At 37.8% G+C, this 24,606-nt stretch overlaps 1 protein-coding gene across 3 annotated transcripts in view; it reads right to left on the bottom strand.

Annotated features, from left to right (window-relative positions):
• Positions 1-24,606, bottom strand: part of UTRN (utrophin) — a 461,045-nt gene that overhangs the window by 289,804 nt on the left and 146,635 nt on the right. For all 3 annotated transcript variants that reach the window (XM_081037226.1, XM_081037224.1, XM_081037225.1), the window contains 9 exons: positions 15,947-16,060; positions 15,117-15,272; positions 10,737-10,907; positions 8,423-8,602; positions 4,933-5,067; positions 3,174-3,323; positions 2,067-2,228; positions 1,486-1,611; positions 621-794 (listed from right to left, as the gene is read on the bottom strand). In XM_081037226.1, the coding sequence (XP_080893352.1) occupies positions 621-794; positions 1,486-1,611; positions 2,067-2,228; positions 3,174-3,323; positions 4,933-5,067; positions 8,423-8,602; positions 10,737-10,907; positions 15,117-15,272; positions 15,947-16,060 (1,368 nt within the window). The remainder of the gene's footprint in view (positions 1-620; positions 795-1,485; positions 1,612-2,066; positions 2,229-3,173; positions 3,324-4,932; positions 5,068-8,422; positions 8,603-10,736; positions 10,908-15,116; positions 15,273-15,946; positions 16,061-24,606) is intronic.

The raw sequence follows: 24,606 nt of genomic DNA on the forward strand, positions 1-24,606 counted from the left end.
CAAGATTACAATCATGAGGAGGCCTTTTAAATAATTTCTTCTTTCACATCTTAGGTTTAAACTTTGATTTAAAATTAATTTTCCTAGCGAATGATTTCTTTATGCAATAATATCCCTGACATCTCAGCATAATTTCTTCTTTCATATTTTAAGCTTAAACTTTATAAACTAAAATTTTACTTTCCTTAAGAATGATTTTTATTTTTTACACTGTAATATCCCTAACATTCATTCTATAAGTATGGTTCTTCTAGCTAACTCAAATTTATCCTGTAAAAGTTAGCTTATTAGTCATATTCTGGCAAAGGCTTCCCTAACTTCACATTATGAATAAGACATGCTTCCTTTGTTTTTAAATCATATTCTGTACTTGTCTATCCTAGTTTTCTTATCTCATTACATTGTAAAAGCTGATTTGACTATCTCCTAGCTATCTCTCCTCTCTCTCCTTCAAGGAAAGGACTACACTTATTATTTTTTAACCTGTTTTTCATCATTGATTGCTATTCTGAGTGCACTGTATAATTACTGAACAAACCATGTACGTAAGTAAGCACTAGCGGAAGCCATATTAGCTGCTAGAAAACCCACTGGACACAGTAAACATGCAATGGCCTCACCATACACTTGTCCAGGTGGGTCTGGATGATTTCAGGATCCACATCCTTCACGTTCAGAACGTGAAGTTCTGCTTTCACACCGTCCAGCACGCGCTTGCAGTCAAGCATGCGCTGTTCGAAGTTAGCAGGCTTCTGGAAAAGCTGGAACTTTGTAGATACCTCTCGAAGTTTTCTCTGTTTGAAGAAATGAAAAGAATAAGCAATTCACAACAAGACAATCACCTCCCTCAGCAGATGGTATTAGTAAAACACACACGGCTAAAAAGCTGTAAAACAAAATTCCTTTAAAGAACTCGGTGAGGTCACTGGTCACCGGAGTGAACAGTCCAGTGTCATGAGTTGCTTGGCACTCAGTGTCTCCGTCTTCAATATAATAAAAAACTAAGCTGGCCTCAGTGGAATTAAAACCACATTAATTTTCTCACCTGTTTGCAAAAACATAGGCAGAAACCTAGAACTCAAAGTACTCTTCATGACAAGCTCAGAGTGAAAGTCAATGTCACATCCACCATTAAGAGTCTATGTGGTGCCGCCTCCCATGCACTCAGCCTGCCCTGCGTATCAGCCACACCAGAACTGACAGGGGCTCTGCACTGAGGGAAAGGACTCTAGAAAGCTAACTTCCAAATCTAGCTCACTATCCCTTCTCAGCTCAACCATAAAAATCTGATTCAATGTTCACCACGCATGCAACAATTTGTTTCTGCTGCCCTGACCGGAACACAATGTGCCTTCAATACATCACTCCCATCCCACTGTTTACGCCATACAGAAGACCAAAGGCATCCAAGTAACCAGCTGCGCCTCACTTTCTTTTTATGCCCAACACATTGAAAAGTAAAAGGATGCTGCTCTGCCTCTTTACCTGCAACACATCCATCTGACTTCCTCTAGCGGTCCTGCCTTCTGGGGAAGGTGGAGGCTGAGAACGGGTATTTCTTCTCAACTCCTCTAGAGTAAGCTCATGGGTTGAGATCTCTGCTTGGATTTTCTACAAAGAGATTAGAAGGGGAAGAGAATGACTTTTTAAAAAAAGTTTTATATAGACGTACAATACATAACAATATGTTGAGCCCTACACAAGCTTTAATTAGTTTGCAGTACAGTATAATTAATAATATGGTCCATCGATATTGTAGGACTACTGTGTGCTTGGCAAACTCTCTGCATTTGTCCTTTCTAATGTTCACCAATTATTTATAAAGAAAGATTTTTCCCAGTTGCATAACTAAGGAAGATACACAATTTAAAAATGGTGGCCATTTATCAGGGTCTCACATAAAGACCAAGCGAACTTCAAAACCCACAGGCTGCCCCATTAGTAAGGTCAACCTTTCTCACCGGCTGTAGGGTTGGGGTGGCAGAAGGGGCTGGTTCTCTTGCCGGTGAGGAGACAATTACATACGCTCTTTCTACGACTCAAACACCTCCCATCCATGGCAGTACCTGAGCTTCCTGGGGAACTTGGAAGGCATCTATCCTGTCAGTCAAGTATGTGGTGAGCTGCTTGTCCAGCTCCCCTAAACTCTCCTGCAAGACTTGAAGCGTGTGATCAGTTTCCTGCAGGACCTGGAGTTGCTTTTCCAAAGAAATCTGCTTGCTCTCTGCCTACACAGGGGATAAAATTGAATCATTAGTCACTCAGCCAAATCAAAATAGCTGAATGTAAGAAAATCCTTATGTCCTGCGTACCAAGAGAAGAAATAGAAGCACTAGTTCAAGACTTTGGCCTACAGTACAAATAAATAATAACCAGCAATGATAAGTGACAAAGTCCCTCTAGAATCCTATGTATCTTGCAGTGAACGACTAATTTTTAGTTACATACAATGACAATATATAAAAATGTAAAGATTTCCTAACTAACATATTAAGTAGAGAATAAAAATTTGTAATTTGTTGTAAGTTCAGGGCATTTTTAGGAATCAGCAATAAGCCTATCAACAAGAACACAGAATACAACATGACTATCAATAGAGTGATATTAATCTTTATTTTCCAAAGTCTAAAATAAGTTGTACAGATGTGCATATGTGTTGAACGACTGTTTGCAGCACTTTTGAATTAAGCTTGATGCTATTCATGATCTAAGTAAGCATCAACAGCTATTATTTAATATGTGTTTGAAAGCATCTAACGTCCACCCAACCCTCCTATAAAAAAACACTCTCCTTTCTCTACTTACTGACATGAACACACATGTCAGGATACATGCCGGTATGTACCTAAGAGAATTTGGCACTTATGTCAACTTCTGATGGCCCTAATATTTACTAGGATATGAATCATTATTCTTAATACAGCTATAATGTGATCCTTAAAGGAAATTAAATAGTTCACAAGTAGAAACCATCTCAAAGATAGATTTTGTTTGAATCATCAAGTTCTGCCTGCCTTAGAAGTATTAGGTCTACTCTTCCTCTTCTGGTTATTTCAAAGCTCTCAACACCCCCGTTAATGTTGGTTATCAGCCTCTTCCCTTGGTAAAAGTTCTTGAGGACAGTTCCATATGACAAACACCAAATCAACACTCATGCCTGTCCCAGCTCTTACCAGGTGACTCAGTTCTTCATATCGACTGTTGAAAGCTTCCAGTTTCTCACTGATTATATCATCGAGGATTCCTCCATCAATTAGAGTCTGGCCAAGTTCACGAATCTGGGTACGATTATCCGCTGGATGTCGCAAAACAGATTCTAGAGACTGAACAGGGACAGGGGGAAAAAATAATGCATTTACTAAGGCAAAATGTATGTATCAAGGATCCTAAAAAGGTCCATTTTTTTAAACAAGTAATTCCATTTTATAGAAATCTGCCTAAGGAACAAGACCAGAAATGATTAATTCACAAAAATATCCATCATGGTATTCAAAAACATATGAAATTGAGAATGAATGATGATATAGGACAATATATCTTCATGAATAATATATGATAATATAATTCTGTAAAATAATTTCAATGATTATTACATGGGAAAATGTTTGTTGGCATAATACAAAGTTTAAAAGCAGAAAACAATACCATACAAGCAAAATTATCTCAAACTGTTATTGATTATATTACTAAAAATAGGTATTCATTTTTCTAAAAGATATACGATATAAGATATACTAGGAACTGTTTTATATACACACTTTACCTATACGTAAATATAATTAACCACAAAGTTTATATATAATTCCCATATGACAGATGAGAAAACTAAAGTTCAGAGGGGTTAACTAATTTGCCTATGCACACACAGTACAAAGAAGAGCTAAGATTCCAACTCGACTCCAAAGCCCTTATGATTCCAAAGCCTCTGATCTAGTTACTATAATGTACTACCTTCCAGCATGTATATGTTAAAAAATAATAATAATTATTAGGAAGAAACACATCAAAATGCTTAAAAGTGTTTATCTTACAGTTTGCTTTATGTTTTTCTCCATTTTCCATATTTCTAGAATGCACGTTTTAATTCTCATGTTAAGAAAATATGTAACTTTAAAGTAAGTTTTTCATTCTTTTTTTTTAATGTTTTCAATCTCTCATTCTGCTATTTTAGAAGTGACATATTTTCTCTAGCAAAGCATCTGGCTACTGGAATTTAGGTACCACACTTGACTTATTTCTGACCTTCAATTCAGTCATCTCCTTAATTATCACATCATGTACCTACAATTTGAAAAGCATATCTACCCTGTTACTGCTATTTAAAAAAAAAAAAAAGCAAATCCATTCTGTCCACATTTGAATCCATTTAAGAAACAGTTATTAAGTCATCATGTACCACACACTGTGCTGGTAACTGGGGAACAAGGAAAACTCAGGTACATTTCTTGGTCTCAGAAGCTCAAGAAGCTCAGAAGCTCAGGAGCCTGGGGACAAGCTCCTCTGAGAGGATCCCATGCCTGTAAGTGTGCCCTCCCCACCCTGTCCTCCACCTTTTCTTGTCTGAAGATTACAGAGTAGGAACCACTGTAAACATGGTCATTGTCGTATCTAATGAACAAACATAACTTTATGAAGAAACAAGACGCAATAACACATGGCAGGCTTTTATCCAAGGACTGGTAAAAACAAGCTGGAAAGTGACTAGAGTGCTTTACAATGTCTCAAATGTACTAATTAGCAAACAACTTAACCATCTCAGGAGGCTGAGCTAGTCGGTCACCCATAATCTAAATACACATCACTGAATAAATACTTCAGGCAACAGAAGACAACACAAGTTACACTGAAAATTCCTGAGGAGGCACACGCATTTGCTGGTGTAAGGTGTTTCAATATTCATCTGTCTTCATGGTAACAAGAAGAAATTCCCACCTCCAGGGCTTCGCTGATGGTATCTGCCCTGTCAGGCAAGGCCTCTGCGCTCCTCATCCGCTCTTCCAGAGTGTTTAGCCAGGTGGTTTCTAGATCCAAATAGTGAAGCAGTTCAATCCAGCAAGACCATACCTCCTAAAGGAGGCGAGAAAAAAGTTAAATTGGAATAGAAGCCCTTTAGCGATACATGTTATCTCCAGTGCTACACAGTCGCCCTGAGCAGTAATCATTTCATTTAGATAGGAGTATAATCATGCATGCAGATTTATGTCACTTATTTGGAATGTCAAACAAGTGAAATAAAATCGAATTCTTCAATAAATCACAGTAGAACAATTGGAGGACAGGGTGGGAGAGGGGCAAAGAGGAATGAGCTGCCTCACTCTTTACAGGAAAATAAATTTGAAGGCTCTGCTTACTTGTCAAAAATAAAATTATCTAATTGGTAGAAGAAACCAGGAGGGAATCATTAGCTGTCTGTTTTCTAAAGAGAAGCTACCATACTTTTTAAAATTATATAGGAAATTCGAATTCCCTGGGGTCTACCTAATTCCAACTCAGAGCTAATGAATGAAATAATATGCTGTACACTCTTTCTGACTTTTTTCTAAATTCATATGAATGTGTCTATATATGTAGAGAACCACATTTCACCCAAAACAGAGTTATATTATACTTACTACACTAGTTGCAATCACTTATTCCCCATTCCTGTGAGGAGTTTCAGGGGGGAAAGGGTATAAATGTATACTCCCCACTTTCTAGGAACAAAATTATGGGAGGAACAGCCTCTCCTATTTGACTGATAAAACAGGCTCCTCATATTTGATTGATAAAAGAATTTAGCACGGAGCCTCCATCCACTTTCTAGCCTGCACTCCAAGTGAGGGTAGGCTTACCAGGTCAGAGGTCAGCAAATTTTTCTATAAAAGACCAGATAGTTAATATTTTAAGTTTTACAAGCCACATCTGATCTCTGCCAGAATCTTCTTTATTTTGTATGTATGTTTTTGTTTTTAACAACCCTTTAAAAATTAAAAACATACAAACTATTTTTAGCTCACAGACCATACAGAAAGAAACCACAAATCAGATTTGACCCTAAGGCTATAATGTGCCAACGCCTGAATAAGACTAAAAGAGAAAAGATGTGTCTGGTCTCTCAGGTTTCTGCTTTCTCTGCAGAAAGCAGACTGAGAAATTTATTCCAGTGCAAGCAGAGCCCTGTTTCTTATGGGAAAGGAAGGATGGCTCTCTGAGAAGCACGCCCAAGAAGCAGAACTGGTCCCTAATCAAACAGCAGTTTCTGCCCCTGGAGTACAGGGCCCTGATGTCACATGCCTGGCTAGATTTCAGAACTCTATTATTAGATTTCATAGTAACTATTAAAAGTGACTGCTATTTACCTTCCACTGCCCCAACCTTTTTGATCACTACCCCAACATTTTTGAATGTCAGCAGCGGTTTTCCTGTGCCTGTCTCACCACTGTATGTTGGGTATATAGGATGCAAACAACTTAATTTTTTAGTGCCCAGGTCACCAGATCAAGAGATGCCACACCCAGACACCTGCTCCTGGAGAAACTGCCCCAAGGAGCCACATTTGCATTTGGACTTGATGCAGGTCATGAAGATAACTGGATTTCAAGCTTGATACTGTACTGGGTAAGACTTTGGGAGGCCCTGGGAGAGGGTTAAGTAATTTGTGTTGATAATCTGTGATATAATTTTAAAAGCATTTACATTTTTAAACCTCTTTTTCCTTCTTTTCACTTCCCATTTCAAAGGTATCAAGGCCTCATTTTTTCTCTTTCAGCTGTATCAGTTTTTTCTTCCATTTTTCTTTCTCTCCTCTCAAAGTAATTCTCTCAAACTAATTCCAAAGGAATTCTCAAAGGAATTCCAAACACTCAGGACATTTATTTCATTCCTCACTCTCAAATTGTCACCTCTGGGTCATAAAGACAGCTTGAAGAAATAACACAGAATAAGTAGTGGTCTTTTGTTAGATTGGGATAGATAACTCAGGGACTCTGTTCATTACGTAAACGTATTATAAGTGGTTATTTTGGCTATAAATAATGAAGAAATGAAAAAAGAGCAAAGTCAAGAATAGTTATGACAGACAAGAAAACATGGATAAGAACGCGGTAAAGTTCAATTCCAGGATCATTCACCAGGAGTTAAGATTAGGAATACAAAATGTTGTATCTTCTATTTACAGAATTTTAATTTCTCAAATGAGTAATCTCAGGTATTTCATTTTAGACAACATATTAATATTAAAAAATGATGTTTTGTTTGAATTGTAGCTTTCTTATTAACTAGTCTCAATTATCCATACTTAACACAAGATAGATTCAGAACAAGCAAACAATGGGTAAATTTATTTATTTATTTTTTTTTTCAGATGAAAATACCTTTTAATAACTGAGCCCAAGACTTTATTTATTTATGCATTTTAAAAGCAGCAGATATGGAATAAAGGAGTTGAGTGATCCTGCAGCAACCTTATTCTTTTTTTTTTTTAATTTATTTATTTATTAGTTTCAGGTGTACAAAACAAGGTAATACTTAGACGTTCATCATTTATATCCCTCATACTGTGAACCCCCCTCCCCCCATCCACTATCTCTCCGACCTCACACTGAACCATCACATTATATATATAACATTATAGTTGGCATTCATTAATGTTTAGCTTCTGGTGTACAATGCCATGATCAGGTATCCACAGTATCCCTGAGGTGGTCTCCCAAATAGGACGCATGTCCATCGGATAACAATGGGTAAATTTAATTTGAATATTGTAGTTGTGGTTGTTTACCATTTAAGATCTACCACAATACAATCATTTGTTTAGGTTAAACTGAATATAAATGAAATTGTTATAAATTGAAATGTTACTTAAATTTTTTCCAACAAGATATAACAAAAGTCACACTAATATTAAAAAAAAACAAGCAAAAACCTAACTTTATTAAAAAAAACACTTATAGAATCATCTATTAATACATCTTAAACCCAATGGCTGGGTGGGGAGGGGGGTGGCAGGAAATGGTCCAGCAAAATACCAGCATATTCAAGTTCTGCTTTCTTTAAGGTTATTTTAACTTTAGACAATCTCAATTCATCTATCTTTACTAATCAGGCAAAACAAAACAAGAGGTGCTTAAAGTACATTGTTCTAGAATTTTAGGACTGGAATAGATGCTACAGATCATCTGTGATATAAAAACCTTGATTTCACGTATAAAAAAGGGAAAGTCTGAAGATATCAAATGACTCTCCCAAGGACCTTCCACTAATTGGGGACAGATCTTGGTCTCCTATTTTTTTATCTGTGTTTCATTTTATTATCCAAGAACTACTTTTCCTTTATGATCCAAAATTTGAGGAGAAAATTGAGGTTTTTTTCCAAGATATGGAAATGGTTGGTACATTACAGAGTTTGACTCTCAGAAATGCATCAATGAAAAAAATAACATACCTCTAGTGTGTGGCACTTCCCTCGAATTCTGTTACAAAGAAGCTGGTAATTCTCCAGCACAACGTTCAGCTCCGACGTCAACTCCTGGCCACCAGAGGGCACTTTTGCAGCCAATAACTTGATGTTGTCCTTCAGAATCTTCACTCTCACCTCCTTCTGCAACACATCCTCTTTCGCCCTCTGTTCCAAGAAACGATGAACTTGAAAAATGTCTCCCTTTCTCATTAAGCAATATCTTTTTTCTTTTTTAAATAACTAAACCAAAATTAAAATGTCAACATGATTCTACCTACCTAATTTGAAACACTATTTAGTCACTACAGAGACTGCTATGAAATAAAAATGCTAAATATAAAATTTCACCCATTGTATGCCCCACTGTACAGTCCCATACAAACATTTTCATTTAATAACAAGCGATGTTAAAACCTAAGCTATCCTCACTTATGTTTACTGACGTGCAGTATTTTCAAAGTCTCGTCCCAAGATTTTCAGTTAATCTTCATTGACCACCAGAGGTCTGAGCATATTCGACTGAAATAAATAAATTTTCACATAAATTGAGATGCACCCTGGTAGAAGTATCCTTTAAAAGTTATTCAAACATATTTTTTTCTCCTATAACATAGGTACATATATCCTTCTGATAATTAACAGCATTTCAAAGATAATAAAGTCACACTAGAAAGATCTGATCTAACAACAGATTTTTCTTGACTCTCACTCCGTGCTTAGGATAAAATCTCACTTTCAGGGAAATCAATCAAAAACAGCTTTTTACTTTCTTTTTTAGTTTTCTTTATTGCTTAAAGATTTTAAACTTCCCTAGGTGGGGTACAATAATTGAGTGCAGTGGTTTTTAAAATTCTATTCGTTGTTTGAAAAAATAAATAATGTTGCCCAATCAAGTGTGTTAATCTTATTTTTCTAAACTCTCATCCCTAGTGACTTTAAGAAAACATAAAACTACAATGCCAATAGTGTAAAAGAAGAGAATAAATGAAATAAGATGGTTCTTAATATGGTAGGTTACCTTTAAAATACTTTATACACTGAATAGTTTAAAAGCTTTCTTAAAAAGCCACACTAAAAAAGATTTGTCAATGAAAATATTACAACTACAATAAAAGTCTCTTGTCACATTTACTTGTACTCATCCAATAATATAGCAACGAAATATCTTTTTTTCAAATATCTGCACAGAGATTTTTGCCCTAGTTACACTTTTAGGCAAGTTAACGTTGGCATAAAACAGTCAATGTGTTGCTCAATCTTATTTTTAAAAATAGCCTCTAATTACTATCTCCTTTGGCTTGAGCACTGAAGGAGATGCGAAGCAGTGTTAGAAATTTGGGAATGATGCCCACTTCTTTTATTATGTTAAAAAAAGAGAGCATTCAAGATTATTGATACAGGAATGTGAGTTTACAGGGAAACACCCTAACTGATACTAAATCCCTTGGCCATGTTTCTATTGCTACTCTTACCTGCTCTAACAAAATCTTTATATGCATGTGTGCCCCATGAATTAACTGGAAGAACACATTGGATGAAGTAAGGATAAACCCCAACCAAATTGGAAAGTCTCTGTTGTTTCTAATGAATTCTTCCTGAAAATTTTTGGAAATAGTGGTTATGGTTACACAACATTGGTTGCACACATCTATTGCACAATATTGTGAGTGTGACTGAAGCCACTGATTCTGAGTCATTCTCTGTGGCTCCCCAAGGTTCTAACGTAATAAAACATCTCTGGGATCTTCATGGAAACAACTCATGTGCCGAGTTGAACAAGGGAGTCTTGGCTTCCTTTCCCTACTAAAATCAAAGCAGCTACCCTTCCATGTTTTTGTTTTTGTTTTTAATTTGAAATCCTACTATGAAAGATTACATATATAGTTGACCCTTGAACAACACAGGGTTTTGGGGTGCTGACCCCCCAAGTAGTCAAAAATCCACGAGTAGCTTTTGACTCCCCAAAAACTTAACTACGGATAGCCTACTGTTGATTGGAAGCTTTACCAATAATATAAACAGTCAATTAACACGTATTTTGTATGTTATATGTATTATATACTGCACGCCTACAACAAAGTAAGTTAGAGAAAAGAAACTGGTACTAAGAAAATCATAAGGAAACAAAATAGATTTTCAGTACTTATTGAAAAAAGTCCATGTATAAGTGGACCCTTGCAGTTCAATGGCCAACTGTACATAACATGCTTTACAGCCAAATAGATGATCAATTGAGAGTTGATCTTTAGAGGGAAGGTGGGGGATATAAAGCCTGTTGACACTGATTGTCCAGTCTCACCTTCATTTCTTCCACAGCACTCTCAAGTTCTTCGGGTGACTTATATTCAAAATCTCTCTCCAGGTATTCTTCTTCTGCCTGGGTCATCCATTCCTGCATCTCTGCCAAGTCTTTCTTCAGGTTCACTGCTTTTTCCTGACTTTCAGACAACCTATTTTTTTGAATAGAAATCTAGAAAAGAAAAGCCATTTATCCAAGTAAATAAATGTTAATACACTAAATGTCAAGTTCTAGTTTCTAATAGCTAAAGACACAGTGAGAACTTACCACAAAGAGTCTTATGTTTTGAAATGCATGTCAAGGCTTTTATACAATTTGTGATGATATTTTGAAATTTAAGCAATAAGGAAAAGAATAATTATAACTGGGATCATAGGTCACATTTTGGATATTAATCTAATCTTGAAATACCTATTATAATTTTGAAAATGCATAAATTTTGACACAGTAATCCCAAATGAAGGAATCTAACCCTACAACAATAAGAGATACATTTCAAGAAAATTTACTGTAGCATTCTTCATTTAAAAAAAAAAAAATCCTGAAAGCAACCAAAATGTCCATTTTCTCCTTTTAAATAGGATTCTGTTAAGATTTCACTCTTAAAAGTACAGAAGAGGAGGTTGGCATTACAGATGTTCATAAAACACTGTTGTGTGAAATTTTGTTTTTGAGATTTTACTTGTATAATCCACACAGACACAAAACAAGTGACATTAGAAAAGATGTATTTTTCTGAATCTGCTTCAATATCTTAGTGAAATACTGCACAGATTCCTCAAATACTTTCAGAGAGATTCTCCCTCCAATTACAAACTGCCTTCTGCTGTGGAGAAAATTCCATCCCACAGAGAACAGCCAACGCTCACTTCCCTATTCAACCTCCTGCTCCAATTCAACCTCGCAAGCAGTGGTCACGTGGCCAGGGGACTTTTGCTTGGCTGTGAAGCTGATGGGGACCAAAGGCCGGTATAGGAATAGGATGGCTCTCCCAAGAGTAAAGGACCAGACTTAGGGACGATCCTTTCCTGCTCTCCAATCAGGATCACAGCTATGAAAGCAGACAGAGACCACAGAGGAGCTTTGAGTAGGAGCCCGCTGCCTGCAATATTTTCAGCCCTGGTTCCAAAGCCTGGCTGATCCAGTTTTCACCTGGTCAACTTGTTTTCTCACTATGTACAAATACAGGTTCCTTGGGCCTCACTTCCAGAAAATTCTCTTTACTAGTCATTTTGGGACACTACTTAGTTATATAATTTTCATGGATCCGTAGAGAAAGTAGAAAAATAAAGAAATTATAGCAAACTTTCAAAAAAACAAAAAGCTCAAAATTATAATTATCCTTAAATTATATACTTTCTATATTTTTGGCATTTAAATGTTTTTTCTTTCATAATTTCATGGGTATAATAGCTGAGATAGACTGTTTTTGTTTGCTGGTTCGTTTTATATGTCCATTGTTTCTTAGCAAAATAAAAACTTGCCAGCATTATGTTTGTCTAAAACTTCTTCAACCTTTTCTCTACTGTGGGGACAAAGCCCCAAAAAGCAGTTTCCAGGCTCTCGGCCTCACATGGAAAGGTGCTGGCTCGGGTAGTAAATGGCCATCAACTGTGATTGGATGGCCATCAGCTGTGGCTAGTTGGCCGTCAGCTGTAACCTGTAAGCCATTGGCCACTAATATAACTGCCGTGGCTATGCTAGCAGAAAAAATGGGGGCTAGCAAGAGCGGATTGCAGAGAGGTGGATGCCGCCAGCGAGAATATAGTGATATGACTCCCCTACTTATGGCTCCGTGGGTGTTCCTTTTTGGTCTCACCATGTCCTGCGTTCTAATGTGGGGAGTGGGACCAGAGACCCAGCCTGCCGCTCCGCACGACAACTACTCAGTGATATACAATAGTGGAACTGCTCTAGATAATTACACACAACGTTAGCCTCCTTGCTGAAGACACTTAAAAATGCCCCCATACATTTAGTCCCATACTTTAAATCAGTAATCATTCACAATTTATTCTATTGTGTCATATGGATGCTATATATACATGTAGATAGACACATCCATGCATATGGACACAGATCATATATATATATATATCTGTTTATCTATTGCCTTTCTTGCTCCTTGTTGCCACTTCCAAACCATTTCCCCTATTTACTTCCCTAAAACCCCCTGCAAGCACGTGCCATGTGGCAATGGTCTGGCGGTTTTGTGGAAGAGTGTCCTCAGACAAGGGAGAAGCATGCTAAAGTATTTAAGAGTGAAGTGTCATGATATTTTCAACTTCCTATAAAAAGTACATTTTTTTAAAAAAAGTACATTTTTAAAAAAAAGTATATATGTATGTAGGTAAAGAGAGCAAGGGAGCGAGTGAGAAAGCAAATGTGGTAAAATAGTAACAATTGGCAAATTTAGCAGTGGATAGATGGGTGTTCCCAGTACCATTATTTCAACTTTTTTTTAAGTTTGAATGTGTTAAAAGTAAGGAATTTGGGGGGAAACGGTAAAAACAAATTACTCAAGGATGCAGAAATACATTTTTCCTATATAAACATTGTAATGTACGGTCTCCCACTCCCTGCACAAGAACGCAAGAATACGATGAGGCCAAAAAGGAACAATGGAGCCACAGACAGGGGAGTCAGACCACTATATTCTCGATGGCAGCTGGTTGAGACACACAAGCAAACATCTGCCAGTACCCCAACGAGGGGTCCTCCTGCACCCCAGTCTTACTGGCCTCCGGGCGAGACACAGGAAGGAGGATCAACACAATCCGCAATCCACAACCCGCTTGCTAACCGCACTTGCTAGCTGCAATCCGCGCTTCCTAGCATAGCCACGACAGTTATTTTAGTGACTAATGGCTAACTGGTTACAGCTGATGGCCAACTAGCTACAGCTGATGGCCATCTACTACCAGAGCCAGCACCTTTCCATGTGAGGCCGAGAGCCTGGAAACTGCTCTCTGGGACTCCATCCCTACAAACATTAACTAAAAAACATTGTTGTAACAGCAATTATTTCACTTAGAGAGTAAAGCACATGCCCTCTCACATAATTACAGACTTCACTTCAGAAACTATTTTCTCTCAATCTCTTCAGCATCATTATTTTCTCCTTCTAGGTGAGGTCCTTGTATTTAGCATGCAAATGTCCTGTAATATCTCTTATTTTAAAAAATTACAAAACCACCTCTTTGGATCCCCATATCTCCTCACCCACCCCTTTTCGCTGCTCCCTTGAATAGAGAACTTTCTCAAAGTTGCTTATATTTGCTATCGTCCCAGTTCCTCACTTTCCATTCCCTCCTCGACATTCTCCAACCTGACTTTCTTCCCCACGATTCCACTGGAATCACTTTCTCGGGGTCTTTAAAAGCCTCCATTTGTCAAATCTAAAGCTTGCGTTTCGATTCTGACTGGGCTCAGCAGTGCTCGGCATTGGGGCCTGTGGAAAGCTTTCTGCACTTCGCTTCTGGGACCACACCCCCTCCTGGCTTCTCTCCTCTGGCTGAGCTTTTCTTCTTAGCATCTTTGTCCTCTGTCGCTTCCTCGTTCCAGAGGTAACTGCTAAAGAACCCCATCTGCAGGTCTAGTAAGGATCTCGAATTTAACCCTTCTGGAATAGAAATCATTTCACCTGCTCCCACAGAGCTTCTCCTTGAATCTTTACCATTTCAGTAAATAGCACCACAATTCACACAAAGTGGAAGTTTTGCAAAAATCCTAACCTGTCCTCAACTGTTGACTTTTTTTATATCACATAGCCAATCCATTACTAGATTCTCATCTCTAGGTACAACGTATAATCCAAACCTAACACTTCTCATGACCTCCACCACTACCGCCCTAGTCTAAGGACTCTCTCTCCAAGACTGCAATAATCTCTTAAGTATATTCCCCATTTTCATTCTCTCCTTGAGCAAATTATCCAGATGGAATCCAGAGTGATCTTATAACATCTATCACATATCATGTCCCTGCTCAAAAGGCTCAAATTGCTTTCTGTGTGAAGTCATACTTGTAATAAAATCCACAGCCTTTTCCTCCAAGGCCATCTATAATCCATCCCCACCTACCTTCAGACCTCAAATCTTACCATTCTCCCACCCACTAACTCCTTTCTTCACTCTATTCCAGCTACAATGCCTGTCCTGTGCTTTATTAAACATGTGAAGCTCATTCCCACTAAAGAGCCAAAATGCAGTTAGTACCTTTCGTTAATTGTTTTTTAATTATCTATTTCTTAGCCCAAACTGCCACCCATGCTGTAGTTAGTATAATATAAACCATTATTTTTCTAACTCCATGGGCTGTACAATCATTTTAATCTATCGATCTCTTAAAAACCACAGACAGTAAAGTTGAAAAATTTACCTCCTTGCTAAATTTCTCCAGCTGGGTTTGGTAGTCAACCAGTTTTGTCTGCACCCGCATTTTGATTCCAGCAACAGGACAACTTCGAAGGTTAGTCTCTATTTCCTTCATGTCTTTCAGAGATGATTCGATTGTTTCTAGTTCGTTAACAAATGTCTGAACACAGAAAACAAGCCTTTGTTGAGTTCATTTCCACAGAAGCATATGCCATAATTATAGTTTGTCTGCTTTTATCCCAGCAAATGTTATCAGAATAGACTGCTTTGGAGTCAAAACTTTTAACTACTTCAGAAATATTATGCCTCAAGGAATTCATTTCATCTAGGTGTTTCATATCGCCATCTGTCAGATTAGATTGGAAATACCTGACTCTCCGCAGGAACTAGCACTTTTAATTAATTTAGAGAAGCCTAATGATTTCACCAAATATATAAATTGCATGCAGTATTACTGGCAAATTTCATTTGCTAAATATGTGTTTCCTAATGTCTCACCATGTGGGACAATAAGAGCAATATACAATTGGTAATTATGACACGAAGATTGTCATCGTAACATAAAATAGCAGCTCCTAATGAACTAAAATTGCTCTCATTCTGTATCTCCAAAATTCTATAACCACGGCCAAAAATAAAATATAATCAGTCATTTTTTATTAACTATAAAGTTAATATAAAACTTTTTTATATTAAAAAAAGGTTTCTGATGACAGATATTTTATCTAGGTTTATCATCATGTCATATTGTTACAATGTTAATAGCAGCAAATAATAAAGGAAAGAAGAACATGTAATTTATTACAATAGCTTCCCTAGATCAGCAGGACTCACCGAGCATTGTTCCAGCTGCCTTTGTAGCCCTTCAGCATCTCCTTGGACAGCCTGGTCTTTCATTAAGAAGTCTTTCACATCGTCCAGCCACTTCTCAATGACTTTCGAATCAGCCTAAATCAAGCACAATAACAAAGGGGGATATTACTCAGTGACATTCAACCTACAACATCTCAAAATCTATTGCTACTGGAAAAAAAGACAGTTTTTCAAAACTTTGATACCATCATTTTCATTTACTTGATTTCTTTTCTGAAATCTCCCAACTTTGAAAATACTGATTTTCTTCACAATTGACTAAAACCTCCCGGGATGACAGTTGAACAATCATTCTAAAACGTCAAAAACTTCTCCAGTGAACCAAGCTATTTTGCTTAAATGTGAGCAAAATCTATGATTAAAAATTCAAATTACAGGAAATCAATACTTTAACAGGCATAATCAGCTAAAAACCTTTTGTTCTCATATAATTTAGAACAAATTTTCTCCTAATTAGCTACTCAGAGTAGGAAGAAATAAATAGCATAGTAGAAGGAATGCAGTAGATTGTTCTTAGCTCTGGTGTTTGCTGCCTTGATATCTGAGAGCCCAGGACCGTCTGCTGCCCAGCTCCGTTCCTTTGTCCAACATTTACTAGTCACCCACTATAATCTGGGTCTGTATATGGTGCTGGGAGGTCAAAAACAAATGAGAAAGGAAACATTTTGCAGAGAGAAAGAGACTTCAGAGAGGCAGCAATAAGAGAACTGGCCCTTAAAGAATGCTTAAGGTGACATTTTGAATGACCTACTTATTTGTAGGTACAACTTGATCTCCAATACTGGAGTAAAGTAATGGTCATTTCTTTCCAAGGCCTCCCGTTCCATCAGTGGTCAGTCTGACTTGTGAATTTCCCTTGTATTAAGCTGAATTTGTTTCCTTGTACATTCCTCAATTCTTTGCTTCTCCCACATCCCCAGAAACAAATTAACTCTCTTGTTCCAAAAACTACCTTCAGATTCCAAGGTAGTCACCATGTCTTCCCTGAGTCTTTCATTGGTTAAATATTCCCAAATCTTTCCATGATAGCTCTAGAACATTATATCCAGCTGTTCCACTCACCATTCTGATCGATGCGTTTTGGAAACTACATCTATTTTTTAATGTCCTTATAACAAGCCACACAGAACTAAGTATTCTTATCCTTATAATGTTGGAATGAATGACAACAATGGAATCTAACTGGTATGTCACATACGGGTAATTACATTCATAAAACATCTAAAATTAAGTTTTCTATTTCTTATTGTAGGGCTGGTTTTTGTTTTTTGGGTTTTTTTTTGGCTTTTTTTTTTGTTCGTTTATAGATATATTATTCATAATATTATGGTAGCGGAATTCTAAATTTCCCATAACTACATCAAAATTGCTTGTCCCCTGTCTCATGTTGCTCCATTGACTTCTGTCAAAAACTCAGGATTTGATATTTATAAATATTAAATTTTGTCTTGTTATGTTAACAATAATAATTAACAATATACAATAAAAAGCCAACAAAATGATTTGATTTGGGGGGGGGTTCAGTTTTTTGTTTTTTTTTGGTTGCGTTTTGGGATTTTTTTCAGGTGAAAAATAAGGCCAATGACAGTGCCTACCTGAGCATTCCCCCATAAAGACACCATGTCATTCATTAACCAACCAACTTTCGGCTTAGTTTTCAAAATGTGGGAATCTACATTATCCTAGCATTATCCTAAATAGCTTTCCACCTTCTCATAAGAGATTTTCTCAAATATGTTACTGAAATCAAGACTTGCCAAAAATGAAAGTTTGTAGCATTATTTAAGCTAAATGAGCATACATGAAATGTGAGACTATGTAACAATCTAGTATCCCGTCTCCATAAAGTAAATAAAAGAAAGCAGTACTTAAAGGAAATGAATCTGGGCAAGACTGACAAGTGGTATCCATGTTGATTCCTAGTGACCAGCACATTCTTTTCTAAGCACATATAAGATCTCTGGTTGGTCATTTACCTACAGCCAGAGACTGATATCAATCTTACTTTAGGTCTTTAGCGTCCAGAAAATAATCCCCCCCCCCTTAATTAGGACATTCATTCATCTCCGTTTTTCTGGTTATTTCTCACAAGATGCATAAATGTGACTTTGAGATCATGGGTTAAAATCTCGTTACTTGGGATGCAGCTTTAGGCGTCTGAATGATCTGTGTAGATTCTGTGTCTAACTCAAAGTTCAGGCTCTACTGCACTTCAATAATGACCATTCTACACTTTCTAGTTTGTATTCTTTGAGGAGGACGGGAAGCAAAAAGTGCTTATACCTCTGGTTAGGCCTTTCCGTCTCCCACTCTGTGCAAACACTTCCTCATCCCCCTTATTCCAACACAGCTCCACTCTGAACTTCTTAAGAATTCAAGGCAGCATTACTGCTGTCTAACTGGGTGATTCATTAAATCTAGTCTTGAATTTAAAAACTGACAGCCTCCCAGAACAAGGATTTTTGACATTTCTGTGGAAGCATTATATTCCAAGGAAGTTTTCATCACAGCCTTAACTGAAGTCAGAAGCCTCAACAATCTCAGTCATTGGCATCTAAGAGGAAGTTTTATGGCATCAACCCCCTCCCTTCTCCCTCTCCCAGACACACTCATGTGAGCAAACGCAATTCACAGGCTCCTGTTCTCTCTCTCTCTCTCTTTCTTACACTTCAATATGAGAAAAAAGAGGAAAACCACAGACACAGACAAGCCATGGACAGCAATCGATCAAGCCCACAGAAATAAAAGGAACTGACAGGAACCTGCAAAGCTGTTTTCACTACTAAAAATACTGCTCATCATCCTGACCACACGGAATTCTAGGAGAGGAGTTGTGCCCCAAGAAACCAAAGACTGAATTCCAAACTCGGCCCCTGACCAGCCATAACCAGCTAATTTTCTTAAAATTAGCTTTAAGAATCTAATTTCTCTTGGAGCCTCAGGAGCTCATCTATCAAATAAGACTAATAACAACTACCTTGCCAGGTTGTTCTGAAAAACAATGTTTGGACAGGGCCTGGTCCAGAGCAGGCATGCAATCACTGGTAGCTATTATTACTAAGATCTACAAAGCCACGTTCTGTATCATTAAGATTAACCCCATAAAAAGAGTTACCACTTCCAAGTTCTGGTGCTTATTCCCATCGGAGACTCCCCAGGAATCAGCAGCCAGGGTGAGTCTATGTTTGTATAAGCGTCAGGTTTTCATGCCTGCGAACATTAATGATTGTTCTATCATATAACTTTTAAAAATAACTGTTTCAAAGAGCTATAGCTTAGGTTACTTCTGACTACAGTTGGCTGAATGCAGCTCAGCAGAAAGACCCCAAATAAATGAGGGAAGACCCAACTTGAGAAATGCCTCCTGACAGATTCACATAAAATCCCCACCCTAAGGCCACACCTTGTAGAAAGCATTACTAGTCACTAAAGTTACTAGGTCACTAAAATAAATCCTAAGTACCACGTGGTTGCAGGAGTTAGGGAGCTCTCTCTGTCCTCAGCATCTCCTCTTTCCTTGGAAGGGAAAGATTGTGTCAAGCCACTCGCAACAATGTTTCATGTGCTTTAAAAAAAATACCAAAAGTCTTGGTTCATCTTTCAGCATCACACAGCAAAGAAGTTACAAAGAAAGTGAAAGTGATCACATGCAGAGTCTCTCTGTCCATTTCAAAATCACTGAGCTGATGCATTGGTGAGTTTCTAATATACAAGGAGTACTTTTTTTTCCACATCCACCCATTTACAGAATGAATACATATTAACATGAATATAGGAATACATACATTAGATTGGGTCATTTCCAACATTCTATCTTTTTGGGGGGACCTCAGTTCTTTGAAAAATTATTAATTAATTTCTAAAATAAATGTCTGTCATTATTTCACATTAAAAATACAAACTGCAAGTAATAATCCAGGGCAGCCATTTCTCACTCATATTTATACTCAAAATTCTCAAACAAATATAAAATGATTCATATGGTAGTTTCAAAAAACCAAAGCATCAAGTATTCTAGTTTAGAAGAGCAAAAATTCTAATTGACCATTACTGCTCAAAAGCACTGATCTGTCAGCGTTTTGGATGGGTAACACCTGCTGTTGGGTCATGGAAAAGGAATGCAAGGTTATTAAAACAATTCCTTTACCCTGTCACAGCCCATCTCCCAGCCCAGCCCCTGAGCTAAAGGGGGAGGAAATCTGAAGCTCTGGATTTAAGACAATAAGATTCCAAGGTGCATGACGACCTCGCAACATTTTATTTACAGCTCAATTCTTGGCATTTCATTTTGCTTCTCCCCCATTTGTTGGAACGTCCACAGCTCTTTAAGCAGTCAATTTCTAACCCAAGACACAGGCAACAAGAACTGTGAAACCAGAATTAAAACAGTAACTTAAGGTAACAGGGTTTCTATTTTGTTTGGTTTTATAATATTCATTAACCTCAAAAACACCCTTTAAAAAGTGTTGCCTCATTTAGTATGGAAGACCAGCAATGACATCGCTACTACATTTCTTTACCTGAAACTGACAGAATTCTTAAATCTGAGGTTTAAAATGCACCTTTAATGAAATTCCCTTTAATGAAATACGTTAAATGTATTCAAAATGGGGGGGGGGAGGGCCTTACGGGATAACTGTATCACTTATATGTTACCTCAAAAGAGTTAAATCAGCCATACTGCATATTACTCTCTTAGAAAGTATTTACCATTGTGTTTTCACCCTAAAATGCTTTCCAAATTGATTGCAAACCCTGGTCCTGCGCCTCTCACAGCCCCAGCATGTCCCTTCCACACTGGGTCACAGCACAGCACGTCTGGTCCCGTGACCATTCAGCAATTGAAGGAAGGTATGTGACTACACAGGTGTCCTGCCGTTTAGAACAGCCAGGCTTTTAGATCTTAATAGATCCAACCTCACCAGAAGAGGTATGAGTGGGTAAGATGTCTGACGGTCCCTTCAAAGTAGTTACATTCACATCTGCTTCCTCCCTGTATGACAGACGAGGTTCCGACTGGCGGAGGAGACTCACAGGTGCAGCCATAAGAAACGTTGGCCTGAGGTGGGGTTATTGCGAAGGTGAAAACACCACAGAGAAGAATCACAGAGGAAGGGAAATTAGCTGCGGACATGGTGGTCAGCCGACGGAAGACTGCTTGTAGAAGAAGCCTCCTCTTAAAGGATGGTGAGCACGAGCAGAGAAGAGGAGGATGTAAATTCCTAACAAGTAAGGGACATTTCCAGAGAGCAATTGTCCAGTGTGGTCTCTGGGACCCAGCACAGTGCGTCCCCACCCAACTCAGCTCACAGGGGAGGATGCAGGCAGGGCTTTGGGGCAAGAAAGGGGCAGGAGCTACCAGCCCTTTGAGAAAACACTTTGCATTACTGTGGCAAAGACAACCAGAGCCTTTCCAGAAGTGTCACGTGGGCACCAGTGTGCATGATGAAGCAACAGTCAGATTTAAAGGGTAATGAGATTGTCAGGCCAAGAGGTTACATGAGAGTCGAAACACAGCAGGAAGGGGCTGGTCGAGGGGTCCAAAGAGGCAGGAGTGGTGATGAATATAAGACAAAGATTTGTGTGGGCCTTAGGGGTGGTTTCATGATTCTGCGCTTATACCACACTGTAGGAGATCTTGAAAAGTGAAAGAAAATCATAGGAGATATCTTGCAGTCCCTGAATCCAAAGATATTATTCATGCAGATAGCAGCCTCTTAAGATTTTATAATATTTAATCCCCATAACTCATAAGAAAATCATGTCAGTAAAATTAATGATAACAAATGACCTTCCTCATGTATTTTTAAATGTTTTGCTGCCTGAAAGAAGTGAGAGGACTTTCCATGACGTAATTTTAACAGTACCAATTAACATTTTAATTAAGTACAGGAATTGGGGTGATTCCATGGGCATGGAATAGATAAAAAAGAAAAACTGAAGAATGTATTTGAGCACGGGAAGACTGTGATTAAGTGCAAGCAGGTCCAATCTCCCCCTGTGCTAAAGGTGGGAGACAAAGGAAATGGAGGCACAGAAGGAAAACACCATTTGCCAACAAATAACAAAAGAACTAAAATTTCCACACAAATAACACGATCACCTGACTTGTCAGGATGGTAGAAAAAAAGTAAGCCCATAGCTATGAAAATACTTCCAAAGTTTCCACGAGCTGTGTCAGGAAAGGCATTATTATTTTGAATAAAGAAAATTCACACTCCAAGCAAATGCATTTTTGAGTATTATCTATTCAAATGTCCTTCTGGGAGTTCCACTAGCATTTGTTCTTATTAGTGAAGAAAAAAATGATTAGAATTAGTAATATTCGTGAACTTTCCTTTTCACTGTGAATATGTTAACCTCCAGCAAGAAACACTGCTAATGTTAGCTGCCTCCAGGAACGGAAGTGGTATGGGGGAAGAAAGGGGAATTCTAAATGTTCACTCTAAATGCTTCTTTATTATTCAATTTCTCTGATGAGTATTATTTGTGTATTCCTTATATAATTCCAAATGCATCTTACAAATAAACACGTAAAAAAAAAAAACAAATAAACACGTCAACCACTTCGTTCCTCAGAAACTGCCTCATAAAACGGCACTGAATCAAAAATCTACTATCCTCATGCTTAAAGACAAATAGAACTTAAATGCCTAAAAACATTCTACATCAGATAATTCAAAAAGGGAAAACAATGCTGACCTGAAAATGAATATCTATTGTAATTAACTTAGTGGGGGGCTGCAGGTAGATTAAAAGTTTTCCTAAATAAATTGTACATAATTATGTAACAACCAATTCCTTCCAAGCGAATAAAGGAGTAAAAGTGCTCCTTGGAATTAAAAAATGTGTATTTCCATAAAGAAGGTGCACAAGTAGGGAATACAGACACTGTCAACAATCTTGTTGTTAGGACACAAACAGTAAACCAAGAACAACTGGGCATCACAATTCTGTAATAACAAAAGGAAAAAATCTATCCAGATGCACATATTTGATGTGGTTTATTTTTAATGGAAATAAATGCAGCATGCACTCCAACTGGCCACTTTAAGTGCCTGCATTTGCTACACTAGTAACAACAACCCACTAAAGCCTACAGTCGGAGTACTGTAACCACATGACTCTCTTTTGTGTTTTGAAGAATACTTATTCTCTTTAAATTCCATATTAAAACATTGACACACATTTAGCTACCCTACAATATACTTTTAAGAGTCAAAAGATATCCCTAACTATATCATTTTTCATCTAGACCTTTCCGATTGGAAAACCAGAGCACTGTTTTGTTTCCAAATGTAAGTCTGAGTGCTCTTTGGAAAAGAAGGGAAATAGTTAATCCAGCACTGCTCAATCTTGGGACTATTGACATTTGGGGCCAAAATAATTCTTTGGGGCTGTCTTGTGCATTGCAGAATGTTTACCTGACACTGGGGCCTCTCCCATTAGATGCCAATAGCAAGCACCTTCCCTCCCCCCACAGTTGTGACAACCACAAACATCTCTATACATTAACAAATGTCCTGCTTTGGGGGGCAAGGGGGAGCAAACTGCCTGTGGACACTGATAATCCAATGCTTGGCTCATAACCAAAATTTTTAGAATCATGAACAAGGGTAAGTCTGGTTTTTAAAGTGGGAAAGAATTACAACTGAAAACAGACAAGAAGGAAGTGAATCCACTCACAAAGTTAAATGACTCAAAAATACATAGCTACACATAAAACACTCCTCTTCAAAAGTAATGGTTTATTCTGAGAGCTCAGTATAGAACTGCAGCTTATATTTAGAGAAAACAACTTCCTTTTGGTACCACAAAGTGGGAAAACACACACACACACACACACACACACACACACACACACACAGAGCTATCTATATTCTCCTCCAGGTCATCCACTGTCCATTGGCTCCTGGATGAAAGAGCTTCCCTCCAAGCTCAGTAGTCACCACGGTCATCTTTCCGGAGCCCTTCACGCTGACCTGCACAGTCTACCCGCCCTCTTCTACCACATCTTTGATTTTGAAAACATCATTCTCAATAATTCTTTTTTTTCATTTTCAATCTTTTCACTTTTTTAGCAACATCCTTTACACAAATTCTCCTGGGATCTAAATCCAACTATATAATCTCTTATATGTGTTCTCTTGGGATCTAAATATATATATTTCCAAATCTAAATCTCCTATTACTCATCTTCATTTCAGTCATCGAAAAATATTTATTGAGTGCCTTCTCCGTGCCAGGCACTGTTCTAGAAGTGCATCTTAGGATACCTCAGTGCAAAACAACACACACAAATGGCCAAGGTCAGGCGGCTTTGGGAGGACAGGGAGCCTGTGGGAAAGGGTGTGGGATAGGTTTATTTTTCATCCAGACCTTTCCGATTGTAAAACCAGGTGATTTGGAAACTCCACTTCTCCAACTTCCTCACAGGTATAATGTTAAAATCCTGACTGCCTTTTACCCCTTTCTCCTATATCCTTACGTTTATCATTTGCTCTGGAATTTTATTACTGCTTCATCTGTTGACATTTTCAGTTGTAGCAAAAGCTCCCATTTCTGAATTTTCATGCACCTCAAATCACCTGCTTTTCCAATCTGACACTGTTTGTTGATGG

This window comes from Rhinolophus hipposideros (genome assembly GCF_964194185.1).
Source record: "Rhinolophus hipposideros genome assembly, chromosome: 3".
NCBI classification, from domain to species: Eukaryota; Metazoa; Chordata; class Mammalia; order Chiroptera; family Rhinolophidae; genus Rhinolophus; species Rhinolophus hipposideros.